The sequence below is a fragment of the Protopterus annectens genome, chromosome 16.part0 (assembly GCF_019279795.1).
Source record: "Protopterus annectens isolate FY-2018-M chromosome 16.part0, PAN1.0, whole genome shotgun sequence".
NCBI classification, from domain to species: Eukaryota; Metazoa; Chordata; order Ceratodontiformes; family Protopteridae; genus Protopterus; species Protopterus annectens.
The window spans coordinates 315,375,143-315,387,974 of NC_056750.1; the positions used below are offsets into that span (position 1 = coordinate 315,375,143).

The 12,832-nt window shown below is 40.8% G+C and overlaps 1 protein-coding gene across 10 annotated transcripts in view; it reads right to left on the bottom strand.

Moving 5' to 3' along the window:
* Positions 1-12,832, bottom strand: part of CAMSAP1 (calmodulin regulated spectrin associated protein 1) — a 1,635,252-nt gene that overhangs the window by 126,980 nt on the left and 1,495,440 nt on the right. For all 10 annotated transcript variants that reach the window (XM_044057912.1, XM_044057905.1, XM_044057911.1 and 7 more), the window contains one exon: positions 2,485-2,587. In XM_044057912.1, coding sequence (XP_043913847.1) covers positions 2,485-2,587 — 103 coding nt within the window. The remainder of the gene's footprint in view (positions 1-2,484; positions 2,588-12,832) is intronic.

A 12,832-nucleotide genomic window follows, 5' to 3' on the forward strand; every position in this document is an offset into this window, starting at 1 on the left:
TATTTTTGAAGACTGTATATGTTTTGTAACAGTTTGGAGCTTTTCTCTCCAGGCCTCCACTGAAAATGGGTTTCTACCCAGTTGGATTTTCCCAGTAATCAAATATTATTATTATTATTATTATTATTATTATTATTATTATTATTATTATTATTATTATTATTATAATAATACTATCAGGTAGGTGCAGGTTAAAGTATATGAACAAAGTCTAAGAAACCTTGGATGCTATTTTTTTAACAATAAGCCTCTCATCTTTTGGGGTCATCTCAAGCAGTTTAGCAAGCTGCTTTCTAGTGATCTTGGTGAAACTGAATGGTAAGGTTCAAGAAACGCTTGCACTACTAACTGTATCAAGATGGGTTAAAACAGCTGAAATCCTTCTTAAAGCTTGTGAACTGTGAATCATATCTGCAAATGTTGCAGCTATAATCTAATACCCACAAGTTATGTAGCCTTTCACACTTAATGTTCTTCATATTCTAGCAAATCATACAAGGTAGTTTAGCTTAGTCCAAAAGATCTTCTTCTGACCTTGACCTGCTGTTGCCTGAAAGCTGAATTATGGGTGCCTTCTGATATTCCAATGACACTAACTGTGATCCTTGCAATAGTCGGACTGCAAATGTGAGGAAATGTAGTATATTAAGTATGAGGTTGCAGCACCTCAGACTGTTCCCCATACTCTAAAATGCTGTGAACTCAATACATGTTAGTAGCAAGGCTGTGAGAACACAGCCACCCATGTCTGTGGTGGAATGGGGCACAGCCACTTGGTAAAAACACTTTAAAGGTGCTATGAGTTTCAGCATTCAATACATTTCCATTGAAGCTGCATTTAATTTTTGGAGTGCAGGGCTGCTAATTATGGGTCTTGCAATTCTGATAGGAAACCCTAACTGTTTAGTGTTATAGTCTCTCTTTCCTTTTTTTTATTTCATCCTCAGTGCTTCAAAAGCATTTCAGATGATCTTGACATACTTTTTCCCCACTGTAACTTACTGGCCCTCATTTTCCTTCATAAATTCAGGGATAATCCGAGAAAGAGATCTGAACCCAAGTTTGTGTTTTTCTATTGGTATTTCCAAACTTGTTGGTGTTATAATAGATGAAAACATGAAGTTTGACCTACATATGCCCAAACAATAAAAAAAGTTCATAAAAACTTGGTACTCTATACAGATGCAGGAAATACCTTTCCAACATTACCAAAACCATTACTGCCAGAACCCACCTAGTTTCCACACACCTCTATGCATCCCCTATACTCACTAATCTCAACAAATCTGACCTAGCCAAATTAGACACCTGCTACAACAAAACAGCAAAGTTTGCTACTGACTCAGCCTTTAGGTCTCATCACTGCCTGATCCTTAAACAACTCTCTTGGCTAGAACTACCCAACCTGTTCACTCTTAACCAACTTACTATAGCCCATCAAATAATTTACCAACCTGAAAAAAAAACAGCCTTACAAGGTCTTTCAAACCAATACCCAAGCAACCGCTTACTACAATCCAGCAACAAATCTCTAATGGATGTTTCTGGAAGTAAAAATAGCTCAGGAGACTCCCTATACTCCAACTACATTGCAAAAATCTGGAATACCATACCACTTAACATCAGAACTCAAACCAACAAAGCCAACTTTAAATACCTTCTCAAATCCCACTTAACTAGCTCATGGACATGCACCTGTTCAGACCCAGGCAAAACTACTCACATAACATATACAAATACTTATATTCCTTAAGTACTCTCCGTCTTTCTTTATCCCACAAATGTAAACAATGTCATTGGTCTATCTGACTGAATCTTAGTAAAGTGTACTTACAATGTCATTGGTCTATCTGATTGTATCTTAAACTGTACATAACTATCACTAATGTAACCACTGGAACTGCAATCAATGTATTATGTAATCCTTCTAACTATCTCCAATTTAACCTTTGGAATTATCTGACATTAATGTGTTATGTCACGAGCTAACTTCAACTAACGTAAACACTGGTTTTGTATATTACAACAATTATTATTTATGTGAATACTGGAATGTAGTACATATGATTTTGGTACTGTAATTTCTTTCTTCTTGTTTTTCTTATAAATTTTTGTACTGTTAAAAAAATAGAGCGTTTCTTCCCGGACCTCTGCTGAAAATGGGCAACTAGCCCAGTCGGACTTTCCCAGTAAACAAATGTAAAATAAAAATAAATAAATAAAAATAAGTACTATAAGCTGCTACTTCTTGCTAATTAAAAAAAAAGTTGTGTTTATTTATTCTCTTCTCTTACCTTTATATAACATCCACCTAAAATGAAAGATTAATACAGAATGAGGTTTCAAGTACAAATGTTAAATACCTGTGCATAACTAGGATTAATGCCTTTTTTAAGTTATTTTGAAAGCTGGCAGTAAAAAAGTTATTATAGTCATACATCAAATAAATATTAAAACAACTAACTATTAAAAGAAGAATCTTACCTTTGAGAAGATGCTCCATCGGAATTTACACTTTCTGCTTCAGTAGTTGCTGCTGATGCCAGAGAGAGACTGGAACCAGACTGGGCACTGCTCAAATTATCAGCTGCGTTTAAAAATACATTTTTTTCAGTGCACATCTCTGTAAGTGCAATAGTTTTAGCTTCATAACATCCATATAGAAAACTACCATTATGGTTATCAATCAGAATATACAACTTTATATCAATTAACTGTTATTATGCCAAAATCACAAGTCCCATAAAATGGAAGCTACTCTAATCAAGATAAACCAAGCTTTGGGAGCCTAGAGGCCACCACCAGGAGTAATAAAAAAGCAAAATCAAACCTAGCTCAAGAGTGGTGCTGGGCTTCTGTTGAAAATGATACCTTGCTTCTTGCTACAAAGCTCTACATGAAAATATTTTGATAATTTTTAAACTAGTAGAACTTTAATAACCTATGGATTTTATGACCGGATTTTATGACGTCTATAAGATGAAAATTGCAATCTGAATAAGCCTTCTTTGAATATAACTGACTAAATGTGAATGCTTCTGAAATTTATTAAAGCTTCTGTTGGTTTAAGTATTTTTTCAAAGGGATCAAAATCTTTTCTTATAGAACTTCTAGTAAGAAGCAAGGGATCATTTTCAACAGAAATCCAGCAAAGCTCTCAAGCACAATCCCTATGGCTTTTATTTAAACAGTTTAACATCAGCTACCTGTTTGGGCATTACAATCCGCCTTCTGTAAAACAATAATATAATACTGGTCATCATTATAGTCATTTACTAATAAACAATGCTCCAAAAAAGGATAACTTCTCAAGCAGTCAGTGAATTATGCAGAAGACTTGTGCATCTGCTTACTACGGAATTAAAAAATTAGACATTTATTTTACATCTGTTAAGGTAGAGCACTAATCTACGAGGACCATTTTCAGTACTGCCTTAAGGTTACAAACCTTAAGTGAAATCACAAGTTGAAATACCAACACCAACTTTGGCAACAAGAAGCTGTATATGAAGACATGGTTGTTCACCTAATAAATACAATCAATAACTCAGTAACACTACACAATGGTTTAACAATGCAAAGTACTATGTATACTGAAGTAGATAACAGGAGAAAATGAGAAAGGGTCAGCAGAAAAGAGACAGCAGTTGAAATAATAATAGGTTACTATACATTATACTCCTTTTTTTTTTGGGGGGGGGACCCCCTTGGACCTCATGTTTACCAGCCCAGCCCCTGTACCCAATGTATACAATGGGTCTATCAGCTACTCTCCAATGCCCCTGGACTTGCTCATTTTTTTCAGTAGTGCCATTCATGCATCTTGAGGGTGTCCTGGGAGCTCGGCTCATCTGCATTTCCATCCTTTTTTAATGATGTAGCCACTCCTCTTCCCCATCCCCCATACTCGCTGATCATGTCTGATGGCAACTTCCCTCTCTGGACCATGCCTCCCCTTAGGGAGCATATCAACGAGCACTCTCCCACCTTGGATGGACATGCCCATCTCTTTCCTGCTACTCTGTCTGTTACCTGAGCCACTAATCGCACACAGGTCAGCTGGGTCATGCTCAAGGCTTTATTCCTCTACTCCACCAGAGTATACTACATTCTTATACACTACAATTACAATACATAATTTTACAATTATTAACCAACAGTATATATAATATAGAGGATTATGATCATGTCACCAATTATAACCTGTTTATTATGTGTTCAAGACATGGGTGCCAAGAAATTTACCTCTAGAGTGAAGCTTGAGAAGTGAATCTTGGCATTAATGTTGAGAACACATAATTAAAGGTTATGATCGGAGACAGGATCATAATTCTTTATAACAGATGGCGCTTTATGTGCTCCATGTAGTACTAGTTGCAGGAAAAAAAGTGTTGTGTTTTGCTGGCTTTCAAAGCTGTAAAGCACTTAATGAATGCTGTTATTAAAATAGAGTAGCACAATCCTTTATGTGTACACTCACCTTGCCATGCCTCTCAATTGTCCAGACTTTTGCAGAATGTCCAAATTTTTTCCTCATATGTTTGGTCTGTTCCTCATAAAATACTTGGTTTTTGGACAAATCTCTGACCAGTGAAGTCACTAAATAATAACATACATTTGAGTTTCAGACTTAGTATTCTTCAGAAAATGCAGGATATGATCCTGTTAACACAACCTGTTATTCTAGCTACTTTCCAAGTTTATAAAAGGAAGTCAGGGACAAGATGAACAGCAGGCATAAACAACTCTTTTTCTGCCACTGTGTTTGGCAGTCAGTGCTGGCAGTTCTAACCACCTAGCTCGAAACCTGACCTTAACCAATTAAGTAGGAGGTGCTTAACATCTGTTAATATTGGGTCTCTTGCTAGAGTGGCACTGGACTGATTTGTTTTTCCGTATAAAGGAGAGTAATCACAGCACTCCATGCACTACACAATAATTTATACTACTTATGATTAAAGGTTTAACTTGCTGCCATCTGAAAACAATAAAGACCAATATTATTCCTTGAAGGAAGGCTAGTATTTTTCTGCTTAGTTTTATGAGTGCCGTATGAAAGCAAATAGTATCATTCTGCTAAAATGGAATTCTCCGGATTCTTTATAACCATGACAGGATTTCTATATATCCAGTACTTCAAATATTCTCATGCCTAATTAAAATACCTTCTTTCTTCTTTACACCTCCGGCAGACATTTTCTTTTGTTACACTTGTCTTATCTACGATTTGAGAGGTAATACACCATACTTAGCAATTTTATGTGGCAATTAAAAGCTGCTATTGCATCAAATATTTTTGGGCTACTTCAAAGATTCATGCCTAGTTTTTCTTCACCACCTTTCCTGGAAGCTTTTCATACAAGTATTTTATTTAAGCAGCTTTTTGGCTTGGTCTTTCTGTGGACCTGGCAAAACCTGCATTCACAAAGACATGAAATGCAAGAGGCTTCTACTTTTTTCTGTCTCCATCACTTTCTTTTTAATGGCCCGATGAGTCATAGTGCACATTTGCAAATACTTTCATTGGTCCTCATAGTTACAGTAAATTTCTGTAAATTCAAAGAACATACTTATTGATGGGGCCAATGAAAGGCTTCCACTTCAGCACGAATTACAATATGGCATTCATCTGGAGAGCCCATGCTCAAAGCAGATATGGAGCCCATTTCCAAAAGATTTGCTTTTAGTGCAAGTGACTTATTCCAGTGTAAGCCTGCTTTAAAGATAGGCCTTACACCACAGCAAAAGTACAGTTTTGTACCTACCATAAATGTAGATGTTCGAGTGCTCATACAGCTGCAGTCATAACAGATGGGTTATCCTGCCGTCAGGCGGGTCCTTGGTCGACCGAATTCCAAAGTCTAGGTCCGGCGTCGGTTGTCGTCGCTTCTTCCCTGACGTCAGTGCGGCAGGGGTACAAAAGAGGCAGCCGACGCCATTTTCTTCAGTTTTTCTTGCCCCAGATGTCAGGTGCCCCCAGAAGGAAGGCAAACATAATGTTATGCAAAGATGCAATGTTGAAAAATCAAAAACAGTAGTTGCAAGCAAATACACCATAAAAGAATACCCCAAAAAGGTTGTATGAAAAGTGTTTGTCATAAGGCCTGTCCTAAGAGGGGATGGAGGGAGGGCAACCTGGACTGCAGCTGTATGAGCACTCGAACATCTACATTTATGGTAGGTACAAAACTGTAGTATGTTCATCGTGCATACAGCTGCAGTCATAACAGATGGGTAGAATCCCAAAGCTAAGTAAGGGTGGTAGGCACTAAGTGGAACTAGGAGGGGCTAGGATGCCCTGCAGGACTGCTCTGGCAAAGCCTGCTCTAGATTTTGAGTATAGTGGGAGGTGATAGTGCTTGGAGAAAGTGTGCACTGAACTCCAGGTGGCTGCTTCCAAAATGTCCTTGGTAGGGACCCCCCTGAGGAAGGCTGCAGAGGTAGCTGTGGCTCTGGTGGAGTGGGATCTGATGCATGCAGGCACAGTTTTCCCATGAAATGAGTAACAAAAGCGTATGCAGTGGGCTATCCATTTTGAAATTGTCTGTTTGGAAATAGCCTTTCCTTGAGCACCTGCAGCATAGGACACAAAGAGTTGCTCAGATTTCCTGAATGGCTTTGTCCTGTCCAAGTAGTAACAAAGCTGTCTGTGAATGTCCAAGGAATGTACTAGTCTTTCCCCTTTGTTTTGTGGATTAGGATAAAAGGTAGGTAAGTGGATAGTCTGATTCAAAGCTACACTGGATACTACCTTTGGCATAAAGGTAGGGTTGGTTCGTAAGGAAACTCTGTCCTGATGGAAAATGATGAATGGTTGCACAGCCATGAGGGCCTGTAGCTCCGAAACCCTGCGAGCTGAGGTGATAGCCAGAAGAAAGGCTGTTTTCCATGACAAGTACTGTAACTCTGATGAAGAAGCTGGCTCAAAGGGAGGAAGGGTCAGCTTTTCCAATACGAAGTTGAGGTCCCAAGCAGGGACTGGTGGTTTCCTTGGGGGTTTTATATTCTTTGCCCCTCTGAGGAACTGCCTTAAGAGAGGATGAGAGAATAAAGGAGGGTCTGTGTTGTATTGTGCAGAAATGGCTGACACGTGCATCTTGATGGAGGAGAAGGAAAGTCCATTGTTTAACATCTCGGCTAGGTACTGTAAAATTTGAAGTATGTTTATTACCCAAGGATTCTGTCCCTTTTCTTGATTCCAGGCACAAAATCGTTTATGGCGGAGTAGGCCTTTCTAGTAGAAGGTCTTCTGGCCTCCAAGATGACATCCTGCACCTCCTTGGAGAGGAGAAACTGTTGGGAAATCAAGGGATTCTCCATGCAGCTAGATTTAGAGTTTTGAGATGGCTGTGAAGAGTTTTGTAGTTGTGCTGGGACAACAGTAGAGGGACTAGAGGCAGGATCCATGGTGGGGAATGTGTCAGGCTCTTCAGGAGCGGATACCAGTGTTGTCTTGGCCAGTCTGGAGCAATGAGAATCATTTTCGGCCTCTCTGCTCTGGCTTTTACTAGAACTTTGGGCAGCAGAGGAAGAGGCGGGAAGGCATAGACTGACAATGTTGCCCGATTGAAGGAAAGTGCGTCCACTTTCCAGGTCTGTGGATGATAGGTCCTTGAACAAAATTTTTTCAACTGGCAATTTCTGTGGGTAGCAAAGAGATCTATGTCTGGCTGTCCCCATGCCTGAGTTATCTTTGTGAAAACTTGAGGATGCAACTTCCATTCGTGTGGATCTGTCATATTTCTGCTTAGGTTGTCTGCCAGTGTGTTTTCCTTCCCTGGCAGGAATTGCGCCTGTAGTTGAATTTGCAATTCCAGTGCTGTGTTCCATAGGGTCATGGCTTGCCTGCACAGGGGGTATGAATGAGTTCCTCCCTGTTTGTTTATGTACCACATCACTGTGGTGTTGTCTGTCCTTATCAATAGCTGGCCTGGATGCAGTAGGTCTTTGAAGGTCATAATAGCCTTTTGCACGGCTAGCATTTCCTTTTGGTTGATGTGAAGGTGCTTCTCTTTTCGGGTCCATTTTCCCTAAATGCACTGATCTGTCATGTGTGGTCCCCAGGCGTAGTCTGAGTCATCTGTTGTGATGATTTGAGTTGCTTGAGGTACACAAAGGAAGACCTGTGTTTCTTTGGCAAGCTTGAGCCCACCACATAAATTCCTTTTGAAGGCATGGAATGACTGGTATAATTGCTTCCAAGCTGTGACTGTGTTGAGACCATAAGTTGTTTAGGTACCACTGAAGTTTCCTCATATGCAGCTTTGCACATGGGATTAGTATGATGCAAGATGCCATGAATCCCAGAGCCTGCAGGATTTTCCTTGCAGTTAGCCTGGTGTAAGTTGCCATTTTTCTGAAGTATTGAGACAGTTGCTCTTGCTTGTCTGGCGTGAGGTAGGCCATCTGGGTGGTTGTATCCAAGCTGGCACCCAGGAAAATTATTTGAGAGGGTATTAGTTTTGATTTCTTTTTGTTGACTGTGTATCCCAGGAAGTTCAATAGTTTTATTACAAATGCCAGGTGATGCAGTAGTATGTCCTTGCTTGGATCAGGCAGTCGTCCAGATATGGGTAGATTTGTATCTCTTGTAGTCTGCAGAAGGCGATTACTGATGCCAGGCATTTCGTAAACACTCTGGGCGCAGTAGATAAGCCAAAGGGCAATGCAGAGAATTGGTAATGGGTTGAACCTGCAAGAAATCTGAGGTATCTTCTACAATCTTGCCTGATAGGGACATGCAGGTATGCCTCCTTGAGGTCCAATGTTACCAGCCAAGACTCCTTGCCCAGCATGGGAAGAAGCTGCTGTAATGTGAGCATCTTGAATTTTGGCACCTGTAGGTATGTGTTTTGGGTGGATAGGTCTAAGATAGGTCTCCAATCTTTGTCTTTCCTTGGTACCAGGAATAGTCTGGAATAAAACCCTTGACCTTGTTCTTTTGCAGGTACCTCTTGAATTGCTTTCATGTCCATGAGAGCTGAAATTTGTTTTTGTGCCTCTGCCCTTTGATTTTGTGGCAGGTTTGGCATGCCTCTCATTTTTGGAAGGGTGTGAAAGTGGAACCTGTAGCCTCTGTCTATAATGTCCAGAATCCATTTGTCTCTTGTAACAATATGCCAATATTTTGAGAATAATGTCAGTTTTCTGCCCAAAGGTGCTGCCATTAAAGCTTTGCTTGGCAGGTGTAGGGGGAAGTCATTGTGTCTGTTTTCTAAAAGACTGTGATCTGTCTTCTACACCTCTTGGGGTTGGTGCTTGCCACTGTCTGGCTCTGAAAGATCCTTGGGGTTGCCCTCTACCCCTTGGACGCCTGTATCTGCCCCTTTGAGGTCTGTCCGTGACTGGAAAGGACCAATTTTTTGAAGGCCAGTTTCTGCTGAAACGTGGAGGCTGTACCTGCAGGAAATCTTTCACTGTTTGCATTGATTTCGCTTTTTCCTCCATTTTCTTTAGTACCTCCTCAGCTTTAACACCAAACAATACATCTTTTTGAAGAGGTGCATCTAATAATTTAGCTTTGACATGATCTGGTAAGGATTGCACTTTGAGCCAAGCATGCCTATGTATAACAGACCCCGTAACAGCAGCTCTACATAAGGCCTCTAAAGCATCAAAACCACACTGCAAGGTATGTTTACCCACTTGCTCTGCACTATGGAACAAATCCTGCAACTCTTTTAAATCTGGTCGTTCTGGTTGTATCATCTTGCTTTTCAGCTGAGATATCAAAAACTGTTGATACTTTAACATATGGAACTGACAGTTTAATGCCCTCATGGTTAAAGTGGCCGAGGTGTACACCTTTTTCCCCCACCTTTCTAAAGCTCTAGAATCTCTCTCTGAAGGTAATGGGTTTTTAGCAGTAGAGGCCTTAATTCCCTTGGGACCCTGTGAAATAGTTTCTGGGTCAGCAGTATGGCTTTTATATAGGAACTGGTGAGAATCAGGAACCCGGTAATACCTGTCTGGTTTAACAGGAGCTGGAGGCAAAGAATCAGGATTAAGGCTGGCTTCTCTGTACACATCATCCAATATATCTAAAACAGGTAGGATAGCCAGAGGCCTATGCTGGGGGAGCAGAAGAAATTCCCTGAGCCTTTTCTTGGAATCTGAGTAATCTTGGCCTTCCCAGTGAAAGTGTTCCTCAATGTATGCAGGGTTTCCCAAAAAGAGAAGTCCTCGGGGGGGGGAGACAGAGGGAATAGACTCCTCTGCATCAGAATCTTCGAATGGAGAATAGGCATAATCCTGGTCCTCAGATAGTTCTGAGGTAATAGAAGCTTGATCTGAGGAAGGGTAGTCTTCCTCTAATCCGGGCCTTTTGACAGAGGGGGGGTTGAGAACCCCTGATAAGAGTAATCAAATCCTCAGCCATTTTAAGCATCTGTTTTTTAGACATGGTGCCTTGAGAGGGGGTCTGAGGAACCTGTTTTTTGGTTTTCATGGCTGTTTTAGATTTAGTGAAGGCTTTAATAGAGAAGGAGGAAGGCCTGAAGGCCCCTTGAGAAATGGCAGGCCTGTCTAAATTCTGAGTTTCAGAAAGAAAAGTCCCCTGCACGTGAGCAAATGCCAGGCTCCACATACCAGAACAGTACAAACCACAAGGAGCCAGCAAAATTGACTTCAGAAAAAATGTGTATTCATAAATACATACAGCAGACAAACCGGTTTCGGCTGGACAGACACAGCCTTCCTCAGTGTATAAAACTGAGTGGCATAATATCTTAAATAATAAAGAAAAAAAGTGGATCATCAAGTTAGGGGGTTTATTCCCACCTGGACTTAATGAATATTTATGAATGTTCAACCAATGGGAAATGGCTTTATAATATTTAAACAGCATGTTTTTTGTGTGGTGCTTTTATACACTGAGGAAGGCTGTGTCTGTCCAGCCGAAACCGGTTTGTCTGCTGTATGTATTTATGAATACACATTTTTTCTGAAGTCAATTTTGCTGGCTCCTTGTGGTTTGTAAATTCTGAGTTTCCCTGCCAGGAGTGGCGTCGGTATCTGTAGTAGGAATGGGGGCCCGAGGAGCCTGCAACCTCGGGTACTGAAGACACCAGTAATGCATTCTCATCGGTACTCAGGGGCTGCGTCGGCGCTTCGCTGAGTACCAGAGAACCGGTAGTCAGCCTTAGCGTGGTTTCAGTAGGTGGTGCGGACCTCGTATGTCGGTCCTTATCCTTGCGTTTTTTGCTCAAAACTGGAGTCGGAGTATCCGACGACATAATATAATTAAATTTTTTGCCAAAAAAGTGAAGGGCGAACTCCGCCCGACACTTAATAGTGCGTTTGTTGAATCTAGCACAAAAACGGCAGGCCGAGACGTCATGGTCTGGGCCTAAGCAAGGTATACAGAAAGAGTGGAAATCCTTATGCGGTATTTGCTTCCCACGTGAAATGCAATTATTAACTTTGTCTGACATCGGTCTGAGGCAAGAAAAGTTTCCCCAACGGGGTACTTAGCTTTCAAGAAGACTTCGGCTGAAATACGTTCGTAAATCTCAGGAGCTGGCTGACCGGCACTTGCGAACTGCTTCTGCTTCGGGCACCGCGCGGCAAGAAAGACTGAAGAAAATGGTGTCGGCTGCCTCTTTTGTACCCCTGCCGCACTGACGTCAGGGAAGAAGCGACGACAACCGACGCCGGACCTAGACTTTGGAATTCGGCCGACCGAGGTCCCGCCTGACGGCAGGATAACCCATCTGTTATGACTGCAGCTGTATGCACGATGAACATCCACTTACAAAGAAAGCAAGTCTTTTGGAATCTATCCCACAGTCAGTACTAGAACAAACTCTGGCATCATACATGAAGATCAGAGCGTGTGTATGCACCTTTATGAAGCATTTCCAGATGTAGCACATGCATATAAATACAGAGTACGTGCAGGCAGCAGTGCCATTTTGAGAGAACAGCCAGAATGATAACATGCATGTGTGTGGTAGTTGGTTTGTTTGTAACTTTATTTAAGTTACAAAGCCTTATTTCTGATGTGTCTGTGTGTAATAAAGCTGCGTGAAGAGAACCCACAAATGTTAGTCTGTTTTATCCTAACAAGACGAGCGACATGGTGTCAGAAGTGGGATTAGAAGAGCTACTTCTTCGAGCCATGATATGCAGAGTTGAAGGTGAAGGCAGACTAAGCAGGTTGAGTGAAATGGAGGACAGACAAACAAAAAAGGGCCAGAAATGAACTAAAGGTAAAGAAAACTGCACAAATGATTTATTTGGCAAAGAAAACGAAACAGCGCATTTATAAGGCACAAAACGCATCATTAATTAAAAGAGTAGCACAAAAATGGATTATTAAGCAAACAAAATGCACAAACTGAATTACTAATTAAACAAAATGTTTGAAACCACAATATTTGATAAAAATAGCAAAACTATTCATATGGGCCTCAGAATTATCTTTGGTTTGCATAACGAGCATGCTTAAAGTAAAACGGGCACAAGAAAAGTATAAGGAGCATGATAAGAGATTAAAATGGCATAATGAGTACAAAAAAGGGCATATTTAAGCTTAAAGGACAAGGCAACTGCATGTTTTTAGTAAAGGACCGTGTTTGGCCACAAACTATTTCGCATTGACCGAAGCCATTCAAAGCATAACTAGAACTGCTCAAAGTATCTCAGTCTGTAAAGTGTTTGCAGTGTGTGTGCTTTATTACGGTGCAATTATTTCAGAGAGTTTGCTGTGTGCAGAGTACAGTTATATTGCAAAGTGCAGTCAAAGTACAGCCATTTCGAAAAGTTTCTTGTGCTGTGTACAGTTCATTTGCAAAGTGCATTCCTCTCGATGTGTTTCTTACTCTGAGCTTCT